Source organism: Mobula hypostoma, chromosome 2, assembly GCF_963921235.1.
Source record: "Mobula hypostoma chromosome 2, sMobHyp1.1, whole genome shotgun sequence".
NCBI lineage: Eukaryota > Metazoa > Chordata > Chondrichthyes > Myliobatiformes > Myliobatidae > Mobula > Mobula hypostoma.
Genome location: NC_086098.1, coordinates 160,694,860 through 160,708,683, shown reverse-complemented (window position 1 = coordinate 160,708,683; position 13,824 = coordinate 160,694,860). Strand labels below are relative to the sequence as shown.

General features: G+C 43.1%; 1 protein-coding gene across 1 annotated transcript in view; it reads right to left on the bottom strand.

Moving 5' to 3' along the window:
• LOC134342615 (short transient receptor potential channel 4-associated protein-like) overlaps positions 1 to 13,824 on the bottom strand; it is a 189,637-nt gene that overhangs the window by 117,507 nt on the left and 58,306 nt on the right. Inside the window, exon 3 of the mRNA XM_063040948.1 lies at positions 2,036 to 2,152. Within this exon, the coding sequence (XP_062897018.1) occupies positions 2,036 to 2,152 (117 nt within the window). The remainder of the gene's footprint in view (positions 1 to 2,035; positions 2,153 to 13,824) is intronic.

Sequence of the window (13,824 nt, the reverse complement as noted above, 5' to 3'; positions counted from 1 at the left end):
AGAGTCCAGTACGAGAGGGCATGGGTTAAGAATAAGGGGTAGGTCATTTAGGACAGAGTTGAGGAGGAACTTCTTCTCCCAGAGAGTTGTGGAGGTGTGGAACGCGTTGCCTCAGAAGGCAGTGGAGGCCAATTCTCTGGATGCTTTCAAGGAAGAGCTAGATAGGTATCTTATGGATAAGGGAATCAAGGGTTATGGGGACAAGGCTGGAACCGGGTATTGATAGTAGATGATCAGCCATGATCTCAGAATGGCGGTGCAGGCTTGAAGGGCCGAATAGTCTACTTCTACACCTATTGTCTATTGTTTCTGTATTGTAGTCCTCAACGACTATTAACTGGACACTAGAAATATTCAACAAACAAAATGAGCAGAATCCAGAGATTTTAGAGATAGTACAGAAGCTCACCAAGATGCTGACTGGATTAGTGTATTAGCTTCAAGCAGAATTGGGCAAACACATGTTCTCTGGACTCTTGGAGGCTCTGGCATAGCTAGGGTAGATGGTCAGGGTAGAAATGTCAAATATAAAGGAAATAAATACAAGGTGAGAGGAGTAAAATTTACTTTCAAGGCGTTTATTTTTTCACTTTGCACAGGTTGGTGGTGTGTGGAACGTGCTGCCAGGGTGACATTTAAGAGGTATTTCGACAGGCACGTGAAGACCAGGATAGGGATCACATGAAAAAAATCCACTCAAGGTGGCGCCAGTGTACAACACTCTCTCCATCAACATCTTCCAGGAAGCCCACAAAAATGTCTATTTTACTTCTTTTACAGATGTTTTTCATCTAAATGTTTTTCTGGAGCTGTCAGAGCCTACGATTTACAGTCTGGAATAATCGATCGAGAGGTGCAGCACTTCACTCTCTCCCTGATTATGTGAAGCAAGTGTGTACCTGATGCAAAGAAACTTAGAGACAATGTTTGACTCCATTTCATCAATTAAAACGTCCATTATTCGTCAATTAAAGCATCGAGGACGATTGAGACAGACATTGAAGCCAATGTGGAAGGTGAGCGGGAGTTCAGCGCCAACTGCCTGCCTTTTGATCACTAAACAACAGGAATTCTGCAGATGCTGGAAATTCAAGCAACATACATCAAAGTTGCTGGTGAACGCAGCAGGCCAGGCAGCATCTATAGGAAGAGGTGCAGTCGACGTTTCAGGCCGAGACTCTTCGTCAGGACCACTTTTGATCACTGCTGTAGAAGAAATTAGTGAGCAGCCTATCGCTGTGTGGCTCACTGTGGCAGGTGGGTAGGCCTCTGTGCTCATTTGGTCTCTCTCTCGATGATGGAGGATGTTACGCGGTTCTGCGTTTATGCACTATGGACTTCTTCAGACTTATGGTTTTTATATACATTGTTTCTCGCCTGTTCCTTTTCTGTTTTGTTGTGCAGGAGGAAGGGGAATTTGAAGTTCATGTTCTTGGTTGTATTTTGTGTGAGGATGGGGAGGATGCTCTTGTTGCATTTTGTGTGAAGGGAGGGGATTTGGGGGTTGATCGGGATGCTGTTCTTTTTTGTGTGGGGGCAGGTGAGTTTGACGTTTCTCTCTGAACATCTTTCATGTTCTTTCTTTGTTTCGTGGCTATCTGTAGAAGACGAATCTCAGAGCTGTATATGGATGCGTACTTTGCAAATAAATGAACCTTTTGAACATGCAGGCAGATAGGCTTAGTTTAATTTGGAGTCATGGTCAGCACAGACATTGTGGGCTGAAATGCTTATTCCTATGCCGCATTGTCCTATCCTTTAATATTGTGCAGAGAAAAGTAACCAACTTCAAATAATAGCCCTCTTCCCTCATTATTCCATGAAAGATTCTTTTCCTTGTTCAATTGTGCCTCAATTCTTGATGGCATGGAGCAATAGTTACTTTAGCATTTAATGCAGCACGTATCAGGCTCCCTATTAAAAATAAAGTCTTAACCTACATCCCCTCCTCTTGTCTCCTCTACTGTAACACAAATTACTTGATATTTTATTCTTACCCTGAAGTACCTTTAAAGTATTGAATTGCAGTACTTACATCTACTCCACCAAAAAGATCAAAAATGTGGGTGTTGGGAAATTTGGATTCTTGGGCACCTTTTCCATCCTCCGTCACAAATGCCATTGCTTCCATTGAGAGAAGTGGAGCAATATCCTATACACAAGAACGAAGAATGAAAAATTAAATCCCAGCAATATAAACCTTATGTAGCAAAATCTCTTCAACACAGCCCCACCAGTTGGTTCATCCCAATGCATTTCAAATCATAGTCAGGGTCTTCAACCAAGCAAACTGTGCCAAATTACCATTGGCATATAAACTGTTGCACCAGGGGTCCCAACACACTAGACTACCGTTATACTAAGGTTAAGAATGTCTACAGTTCCATGCCCAGGCATTTTGGTTGTCCTTCTAACTGCATACAGGTAGACACTAAAAAGCAGAGACCAAAGGGCAAAGCTCCAGAGATTAGGACAACAAAGAGGTGGTCACACAAGGTAGAGAAGCATCTAAGGGATTGCTTCAAGTCAGTGGAATGGGCCGTGTTCACCTGTGGATCTGAATGAATACACCATAATCGTCACAGATTTTATTAAAACAGTTGTAGACGAGTGTGTCTCCACATTATCATTCAGAATCTTCCCCAATCAGAAGACTGGATGAACTGCAAGTTCTGCCAACTGCTGAGGGCCAGGTCAGAGGCATTCAAGTCTGGTGACTGAGAAAGTCACAAGAGGTCCAGGTAAGCTCTCTGGAAAGCCATTTCACAGGTAGTGGCAATTCCAGACCAAACTTAAATCAATAAAAGATGCTCAATAGTTGTGGCAGAGTTTGAATATTCTTATAAAGTTAAATCAGGCAACATAGGCAACAACTGGGTTTCTGGATGATCTCAATGCCTTCTATGCTCGCTTTGACTATCAAATCATGAAGAAATTATCACAAGCTCACATAGCCCCAATGATTCTGTAATTTCATTCTGAGGATTTCGTGCAAACAGCACTCAGAAGGATGAACCCATGAAAAGCATCTGGCTCAGAATGGATACTTGCCCAAGTACTAAAAACATGTGCTGATCAAATGGCTAGAGTGTTCACTGAGATCTTTAACCTTCAGGAAGGTTTCAATTATACCGGTGCCTAAAAAGAATGTGGTAACCTGCCTCAAAGACTATCACCCATGTTGCATTTGCATTCACAGTTTTGAGAGGTTGGTGTTGAAATATATCAACTCCTGCTCGAGAAGCAACTTAGATCCACTCCAATTTGCGTACCAGAGCAACAAGTTCACAGAAGATGCCATTTCATTGGCTCTTCATACACCCTGGAACCTTTGGACAGCAAAGATCAGGATACTTTTTATTGACTACAGCTCAGCATTTAATACCACCATCCCCTCAAAACTATTCAATAAGGCTCAATACCTGCTTGTGTAATTGGATCCTTGATTTCTTCACTTGCAGACCCTAGTCAATTCAGATTGGCAACAACATCTCCTTCATGGTCTCCATCTCCTGCTCTATTTGCTTTACACTTATGACTGTGTGGCTAAGCACAGTACCACTGTCATATTCAAGTTTGCTGATGACACCACTGTCATGGGCCAAATCAAATGTGGTGATGAATCAGCATATAGAAGGGAGATTGAAAATTTGGCTGAGTGGTGCCAGTCCTCACTGAAGGATCAGAGGTGGAGAGGGGCAGCAGCTTTAAATTCTTTATTGTTATTATTTTGCAGGGCCTGTCCTGGGCCTGGCACATAAGTGCAATTACGAAGAAAGCACGGCAGCACTTAGACTTCCTTAGGACTTAGCAGAAGTTCAACATCCATATAGTGTCCTAGAAATCACCATCCCATATCCATTCAAACAACAGTTAGTGCATTACTTTATATTTGTGGGCTACCCCAGCACATCCTCGGATGACGTTCAGCACATTCTCGGATGACGTTCAGCACATTTCACTGCATACTTTGATATGTATGTATGCCAAAAACAGCTAATCTCTATAAAAATCTCCACATCTCTTCTGGATTGCATTGAAAGCCCCAAGGCCATGCATTGAAAGCATGAGACCCCAAGAAAGTGACAACAGGAACTGCAGTTCCAATGATATCCTTATGAGCTACCTGTAAACACATTAAAAGAGTGGAAGTCACTCACCCCAATTTCTAATGACTGGTTGAGAAAATAAAAGTAGGTTTCTGCAGATAGTCATTGGCATTACACGCATTTAGGCACGGGGATTATCATGACACGTTCCTGGTAGATACGGTCATAGGAACATAGAAAACCTACAGCACAATACAGGCCCTTCGGCCCACAAAGTTGGGCCGAACATGTCCCTACTTTAGAAATTTCTGGGTTTACCCATAGCCCTCTATTTTTCTAAGCTCCATGTATCTATCCAAAAGTCCCCATCGTATCTGCCTCCACCGCTATTCCTGGCAGTCCATTCCACACATTCACCACACTTTGCATCAAAAACTTACCCCTGACGTCTCCGCTGTACCTACGCCCCAGCACCTTAAACCTGTGTCCTCTTGTGGCAACTATTTTAGCCTTGGGAAAAAGCCGCAGACTATCCACACAATCAATGCCTCTCATCATCTTACACGCCTCCATCAGGTCACCTCTCCTCCTCCGTCACCCCAAGGAGAAATGGCTGAGTTCACTCAACCTATTCTCATTAAGAAAGCTTTTGCCACATCCGCCTTCATAAATTAAAGTATTTAGTACAGGAGATGGGATGTTATGTTGAAGCTGTATAAGACATTGGTGAGGCCTAATTTGGAGAACTGGGTGCAGTTTTGGTCACCTAACTACAGGAAAGATGTAAATAAGGTTGAGAGAGTACAGAGAAAACTTACAAGGATGTTGCCAGGTCTGGAGGACCCGAGTTACAAGGTTAGGACTTTATTCCTTCGAACATAGAAGATTGAGAGGAGATTTGATGGAAGTACAGGTTTCCCCCGCTATCCGAAGGTAGAGTGTTCCTATGAAATGGTTTGTAAGCCGGAATGTTGTAAAGTGAATAAGCAATTACCATTTATTAATATGGGAAAAATGTTTGAGCGTTCCCAGACCCAAAAAATAACCTATAAAATCATGGCAAATAACACACAAAATCTAAAATAACAGTAACATATAGTAAAAGCAGGAATGATATGATAAATACACAGCCTATATAGAAATACTTTTCTGCAACACTGTCTAGCGCAGTGAAAATCTCGCGGAAGTGCTCTCCGCAGAAACACTCTCCCCAGTAACCTTTAAGCCATGAAGCTGACAAATCATACCAAATAACACATAAAAATACACAGCCTATATAAAGCAGAAATAATGTATGTACAGTGTAGTTTCACTTACTGGAATCTGGAAGACTCCAATAAATTGCAATTTCGCCACGGTTAAACACTTGCTTATACAAATAACCACTTTCTGTAATTATTTTCTTCAGTTCTGCTGGGAACTTTTCGGCCAAAGCACTCTCTCCGGTAAGCGTAAAACTATGAAGCTGCCCTCGTCTCAGAAACCGATCAAACCAACCATGACTACCTTTAAATTTCACTTTTGCAACACTCTCATTAACATCATCCAGTGCTTTCTGTTCCAGTTTATTAAAAACTGACTGATTTCTCGTTAAGTATAAGAAAACTTAACGGAACACCACACTTTGTACACCCACCAATCCACTCAAGCAATAGACTTTCTATTTTATCCATTATTAGATGCCGACTAAGAGAGACCACTTTGCTATGAGCAGAACCAACAGTAACATCGGTAGCTTTCAAAATTCTTTCTCTCTGTGTATAAATAGTGCGAATAGTGGATGCAGGCAAGTTCAAAGCGCGGACAATGTCCTTACTTTGTTCACCATGATCGAAACGTTTAATTATGTCTAGTTTTACGCTAAGTGTAACACCCTTACGAGCTCTTTTAGGCTTTTCCGATACCTTAGAACTCATCTTGCTAACAGGTGCACAAAATAAATCAGATAAAGCACGTGTTTAAGCAATGGCGGCTAGAATGCAGTTCTGGGGGAGGAGCTTGGCTGTTTGGGCACGCGCTGCCTTTTTTCGTAACAGTGAAAGCACCTTCTGTTAGCGAAAACAGGTAATTAATATAGGTTTTTTGTAACAGCGAGGTGTCATAAAGCGAACATTCAGAAAATGGGGGCCACCTGTATTGTGAGGGGTATAGATAGGGTAAATGTGCGCAGACTTTTTCCACTGAGGTTGGGTGGGACTACAACCAGAGGCCATGGGTTATGGTGAAAGGTGAAAAATTTAAAGGGGAACACAAGGGGAAACTTCTTCACTCTGTGGGTCGAGAAAGTGTGGAATAAGCTGTCAGCACAGATGGTGCATGCAAGCTCAATTAGAAAGTTTGGATATAAATGATCATAAGACCTTAAGACATAGGAGCAGAATTAGGCCATTCAGCTCATTGAGTTTGCTCCACCATTCCATCAGGGCTGATCCCGAATTCCACTCAACCCCATACGTCTGCCTTCTCACTATATCCTTTGCTGTCCTGACCGAACAGGAAACAATCAACTTCCACCTTAAATATCCCCATGGCCTCCACTGCAGTATGTGTCAGAGCATTCCACAGATTTGCTACTCTGGCTAAAAAAAAAATTCTTCCTTTTCTCTGTTCTAAAAGGTTGCCCCTCAATTTTGAGGCTGTGGACTAGATTGGCCAAAGGGCCTGTTTCTGTGTTGTACTTTTCCATGATTCTATGACATGTCCTGTGATGCTGGAAAGGCCTTCAGGTGTCTGGTGGCAGGTCACTTGTTGCAGGATACACAGCTCCTGACTTGCTCTTGTAGTCATGGTATTCATGTGGCTGGTTCAACAAAGTTTCTGGATTATAATGAAGCCCCAGCATATTGACTGTGGAGGATCCAGCAACTATAATGCTGTTCACAAAAATGCTAGGCATTAACCATCTTCAACAAACGATTATCCTTCCATCCACCAACATTTTGGGCAGTAATATTAATGAGTCACAAAAATACACACCAGAAGAGCAGGCCAGAGAGCAGTGAGTCATTCACCTCTCAACTGGCTTGTCTCCTTCTAGCATAAACAAGGCCCAAATTGGGAGTATGATGGGAGTATTCTCCAATGACCACAAACATCTACTGGTGTACAAATTATTTTTTTTATATAATGGTGGATTGCAACCCTTGTTTACCTCAATAACTTCAGATATACCTGGGCTCCTTTATAGAATACTCCTTCACATTTTCCCTGATGTCAAGATTAACCACTCATATGTCAACAATTCAGCATGAATCACAAAAAGTCAGCAGAATGGTGCAACTATTAAATAAGAATGTAATAAAGGCCAACAAGCTGTTTGCAAAGGGATTAAAGTTTACAAATAGGAAGGTTTTGTTATATTTACACAAGTGCAGGCCACTCCTGCACACAAACTCTGGTCTCCTCTTAGAGATACGGTAGCCTTGGAAAACGGCCTACAAAGAATTCATCTGGCTGATTCTTGGAAATAAGAGGGTTTGGGTACATACTTCAGAAAGATGAGATGAGTAAGTCGTCTTTAATCAAACATACAAGATCTTCTCAGTGGAGTTATTGACGTGAGAGGGTCCAGAAAAAGATATTTTGACAAGATCAGGGTATAAGGAAAGGTGGATGCTTGACTTTAAAATCTAAACTCAATAGTTATTTCAACCACTGTGAATAGGAACTTGGCAAGCTTTTTTGGGCCGAATGGCCTTTTTTTTGGTCAAAAACTGTCTAACCATTTCAAAATGAAACTTCTGGAATTCTCTATCCCAGAGGGGGTGGTGGTGGTTAGATCATTATAAATCTTTAAAATGGAGACAAAAAAAGGAAAGATTGAAGAACTGAAGTCCTGCCCTGAAACTCTATGGGGAAACAGGCAGTGAAAAGTCTTGCTGTTAGAGAGAAAGAGACAGGACGTCCTGCATAGTGAGTTAAGGGACTTAGACAGAAGGCTAAAAAAACAGGACCATTCCATGCCACGTGCTAGTGAGGGTAAATTTAACAGGATAAAGCAGATAAACATCTGGCAAAGGAGCTAGTAAAGAGCAGGAAGGAGGGTTTAGGTTCTTGGATTACTGGTATGAGTTCCTGCACAAGTGGAACCCACACAAACAAGGATGAATTAATTATATCTAAACTGGAACGACATCCACGATTACTACTGGGACAAATATCCATGTACTGAGGTGTTTATGATACTTGGGAGAGTTAAAATTAATTTGGAAAATTGATAAGTTGACATGAATGTAGAGCACAAATCAAGCAAATCCTAGATACAGAACAGACAGAGGCAGTTAAGGGAATGTGGGGCAGCTAGCAATTCAACTACACGAATGTAAGAAACAACACAGAAAAAAACAGATGAACTTATGAGTATATATCAGAACAGAAGTCAAAGCCAACATAAAAGCCAGCGAGAGAGCATACAACCTGAACTATTACAGCCGGATGCCTAATGTACCAGAGGACATTGAGAGGGAAGGGAGAATGTCAGATAGTGGAGAGCACCCTGTGGTTGTCCCTTTCAACAATAAGTACTCCATGTTGAGTACTGTTTTTTTTGGGGGGGGGGAGAAGGAAGAGACGACCTACATGGGGGAAAGTAACAGTGGCCATGCCTCTGGCACCCAGCCTGGCCCTGTGGCTCAGAAGGTTGGGGAACTGAAGAAGATGGCCGCAGTAAAAGTCTAACAGCTTGTAGAAAGAAGCTGTACCTTAGCCTGTTGGTCCTGGCTTTAATGCTGCGGTACCTTTTGCCAGACAGAAGCAGCTGAAACAGTTTATGGTTGGGTTGACAGGCGACCCCGATGATCTTCCAGGCCTTCTATCTGCACCCCCTGCTATAAATGTTTTCAATGAAGGGAAGTTCACATCCTTAGATGCTCTGGGCTGTCCATACAACTATCTGCAGAGCCCAGTGATCAAAGTTGGTGCAGTTCCCGTACCAGGTGGTGATACAGCTAGTCAGTATGCTCTCAGTGGTGCCCCTATTGAAGGTCTTGAGGATTTGAGGGCTCATGCTGAACAACTTCTGTCACTTGAGGTGGAAGAGACATTGTTGTGCTTTTTTACCCCAACAAAGCCAGTGTGTACAGTCCAGGTGAGATTATCGGTGATGTGTATACCGAGGAACTTGAAACTACTCATCCTCTCAACTGCAGACCCATAAGACCATAAGATATATGAGTAGGAGGCCATTTGGCCCATTGAGTCTGCTCCGCCATTCAATCATGGGCTGATGCAATTCTTCCAGTTATCCCCGATCCCCTGCTTTCACCCCATACCCTTCCATGCCCTGGCTAATCAAGAACCTATCTATCTCTGCCTTTTACTGTTGGACTTCGGCCACATTCCACCGTGATACAACACTTGGCGGCACGGGAGGTCGCTCCTGCCTGTGGCCATCGAACGTGCAGCTCCTCCCGTGCAGGGTCAGACACCCTGCGCCAATAGACTGGTCCTGGACTTATTTTCCATCTGGCATAGTTTGCATTTTGTTGTTTGATTGTTGGGTTTTTTTGTATTGCTATATTTATGCTCTATTCTTGGTTGGTGCGGCTGTAACGAAACCAAATTTCCCTCGGGATTAATAAAGTAGGTCTATCTATCTATCTAAATATACCCAATGACTTGGCCTCCACAGCCGCTCGTGGCACCAAATTCCACAGATTTACCACCCTCTGACTAAAGTAATTTCTCTGCACCTCAGTTCTAAAAGGACGTCCTTCAATCCTGAAGTTGTGCCCTCTTGTCCCCTACCATGGGAAATAACTTTGCCGTATCTAATTTGTTCAGGTCTTTTAACATTCGGAATGTTTCTATGAGATCTCCCCTCATTCTCCTGAATTCCAGGGAATATAGCCCAGGAGCTGCCAGACGTTCCTCATATGGTAACTCTTTCATTCCTATAATCACTTACAGGGAGGAGAAGATGGCGGCGCTCTGCAGCGTGTGTAGCCCCTCTGGTGAAATGGTATCCTGTTTGTTAAATAGGGGCCATGCACAATTCTGATTTGATGGAGACAGCCGTGAGAGCACAGGGGAACATCTGGAGTAACTTTTGAAATGCCCAGTTCGCTGCCGCTGCTAGTGTGCAATCGAGAATCTCCGGAGGGAAGGCCCCAAAATCCTCGGCTTTGCCTGTTGCTGGCGGCCAGAGCTGGGGTCAAAGCGTTCGGCAGAGATGGTGCTCAGTGCTCGGTGTCGGAGAGCTGGTCGGAGCTCGAAGTTTTAAGTCGACTCAGAGTCAGACTGTGGTCAGGTATGGCAGGGAGAGTTTTCTTCCTTCTCCCGTTTGCGTGAGATGTGGGACTTTCGAGAGACTTTGAACTTTTTTTTTAACCATGCTCACGGCCTGTTCTTCATCAAGTAACAGTATTGCTTGCACTGTATTAACTATATGTTATAATTATGTGGTTTTTGTCAGTTTTTCAGTCTTGGTCTATCCTGTGTTTCTGTGATATCACACCGGAGGAATATTGTATCATTTCTTAATGCATGCATTACCAAATGACAATAAAAGAGGACTGCGTGTCCTCGTAATCTAAATCATTTTCGTGAATCTTCTCTGAACCCTCTCCAATATCAGTAAATCCTTTCTAAAATAAACTCAAAACTGCACACAATACTCCAAGTGTGGGCTCATGAGTGCCTTATAGAGCCTCAACATCACATCCCTGTTCCTATATTCTATACCTCTAGAAAAGAATGCCAAGATCGCATTTGCCTTCTTCATCATTGACTCAACCTGGAGGCTAACCTTTAGGGTATCTTGCACAAGGACTCCCAAGTCCCTTTGCATCTCTGCATTTTGAATTCTCTCCCCATCTAAATAATTGTCTGCCCGTTTATTTCTTCCACCAAAGTGCATGACCATACACTTCCCCACATTGTATTTCATTTGCCACTTCTTTGCCCATTCCCCCGAACTACCCAAGTCCCTCTGCAGGCTACTGAAGTTGATCGGGCCGAGCCTGTCTCCGTTCCCCCTGTAATCCACGATAACCTCTTTTGTTTTTTGGATGTTAAGGGAAAGGTTGTTAGCCTGGCACCACTGTGTCAGACTGTCAACCTCTCCTCTGTACACTGTCTCATTACTACCAGAAATAAGGTCGATCAAAGTTGTGTCATCTATGAATTTGATCAGCAGATTGGAGCTGTGTGGTGCAGTACAGTAGTGGGTGTAAAGGGTATTCAGAACAACCCTACGGGGCACCTGTGTTGAGGGTCAGAGGTGAGGGAGCCCATTTTTACCACCTGCCGGCAATCCGATAGTAAGTCTAGGATCCAGCTGCACAAGGTGGGGTGCAGGTCGAGGCCTCTGAGCTTCCTGTCAAGTCTGGAGGGAATTATGGTGTGGAATGCTGACGTATGCATCCCTCTTCTCCAGCTGAGTGAGGACAGTGTGTAGTGCTGTGGCTTTGGCGTCATCGGAAGACCGGTTCCGTCGGTAGACGAATTGTAGGGGGTCCAGTGTGGGTGGCAGCATGCTGCAGATAGAGTCTTCCATCAGCCTCTCAAAGCATAGGAATAGAATGAGGTGGCAGAAGAATTGAAGCAGGGTGCAGGGATTTAGATTACTGGATAATTGGAACCTCTTCTGGGGCAGGTGTGACCTGTACAAAAGGGACGGGTTTCACATAAATCAGAGGGGGACAAATATTTTTGTGGGCAGGTTTACTTAAGCTGTTCAGAGTCATTTAAACTAATATGCCGGGGGGCAGTGGGGGGTGGCTAGGAACAAGTACGATTCAGCTGAGGATGAGTCAGCAGGTTTACAAGTAGACGATGGATAGAACATGAATGTAAGGAAGGATAAGCCAATAATGGGGTATAAATGCAGACCGAACAAAGAGTGAAATTGTGCCACAGAGACAAAATTCAAAATGGCAAAGAATGCAGGACTGAAGGTGCTATATTTAAATGAGTGTAGCATTCAAAATAAAGTGGACAGACTCATGGCGCAACTAGAGATTGGTCAGTATGATGTTGTGGGCATCACTGAGTCGTGGCTGAATGAGGCCATAGTTGGGAGTTGAACATCAAAAAATATACCTAGAATTGAAAGGACAGGCAGTAAGGCATAGGCAGTGGTGAGAGTCTACTGGTAAGAGATGGAATTATATCTTTAGATAGAGGAGACATGGGGTCAGAGAATGTTGAATCTTTGTGGGTGGAGTTAAAAAACAAGGATTAAAAAAAAACCCTAATGGAATTCATATGTAGGCCTCAAAATAGTAGCCAAGATGTGGGGTTGAGATTGGAAAAAGCATGCAATAAGGGTAATATCTTATTGGGGAGCTTATGTAAAGGAACCCTTGGGAGGCACTGACAATAATATAATTGAATTCATACTGCAATTTGAAAGAGAGAAGCACAAGTCACATATATCAGTACTGCAATGGAATAAAAGGAATTACAGAGGCATGAGAGGAGCTTGTCCGGGTGGATTGGAGGATACTGCCAGGGATGCCGGCAGAGCAGAGATGGCTGAAGTTTCTCAGAATAGTTTGCAAGGCGCAGGATAGATTTGTCCCACAAAAGTAATAGTTCTCAAATGGCAGGGGCAGGCAACCGTGGCTGACAAAGGAATTAAGGGACTACATAAAAGCCAAGGAAAGGGAATATAAGGTAGCAAAAGTGAGTGGGAAGTTGGATGATTGGGTAGCTTTCAAAATCCAATACAAGGCAACTAAAAGAGCTACATGTAGGGGAAGGATGAAATACAAGGGAAAATTGGCCTATAATATAAAGCAGAATACTAAAAAGTCTTTTCAGTTATATGAAAAGTAAAAGGGAGGTCAGAGTTCATATTGGACCACTGGAAAATGGTGCTGGTGAGGTAGTAATAGGAGACAAAGAAATAGCAGATGAACTTAATGGGTACTTTGCATCAGTCTTCACTGTGGAAGACACTGGTGTTTGCCAGATGTCTGTGAGTGTCGCAGGAGTGAGTGCCATTGCTATCACAAAGGAAAAAGTGCCAGACAAACTGAAAGGTCTTAAGGTGGATAAGTTATTTGGACCAGATGGACTACATCCCAGAATCCTGAGAGACGTTGCTGAAGAGCTAACGGATGCATTGGTCATGATCTTTCAAGAATCACTTGATTCTGGCATGCTCCCAGAAGTCAAGAAGATCGCAAATGTCACTCACTCTTTAAGATAGGAAGAAAGCAAAAGAAAGGAAATTGCAGGCCACTTAGTGGTTGGGAAAGTGAGGGGTCTATAAGTATGAGCTTTTGGAGACTAATGATAAAATGTCAAAAGTCAGCAGGGATTCTGTAAAGGGAAATCTTGCCTGACCAATCCGTTAGAGTTCTTCGAGAAGTAACAAGCAGGATGGACAAAGGAGAGGCAGTGGATGACATTTACTTGGATTTTCAAAGGCATTTGATAAGGTGCCACACACAAGGTTGATTAACAATATAAAATCCCATGGCGTTACAGCAAAGCTACTGGAATGGACAGAGGAATGGCTGACAGACAGGAGGCAGCAAGTGGGAATAAAGGGGGGCCATTTCTGGTTGGCTGCTGGTGACTAGTAGTGTTCATCAGGGGTCAGAAATGAGACTGCTACTCTTCACATTGTTTGTCAATGATTTGGATAATGGAATTGACGGCTTTCTGGATGGTATGAAGATAGGTGGAGGGGTAGATAGTGTTGAGGAAGCAATGTGATTACAGGACTCAGACACATTGGGGAAAAAAGGCAAACAGTGGCAGATGGAATACAGTGTTGGGAAATGTACGATAATGCATTCTGGTAAAAGGAACAATAGTGTGGACT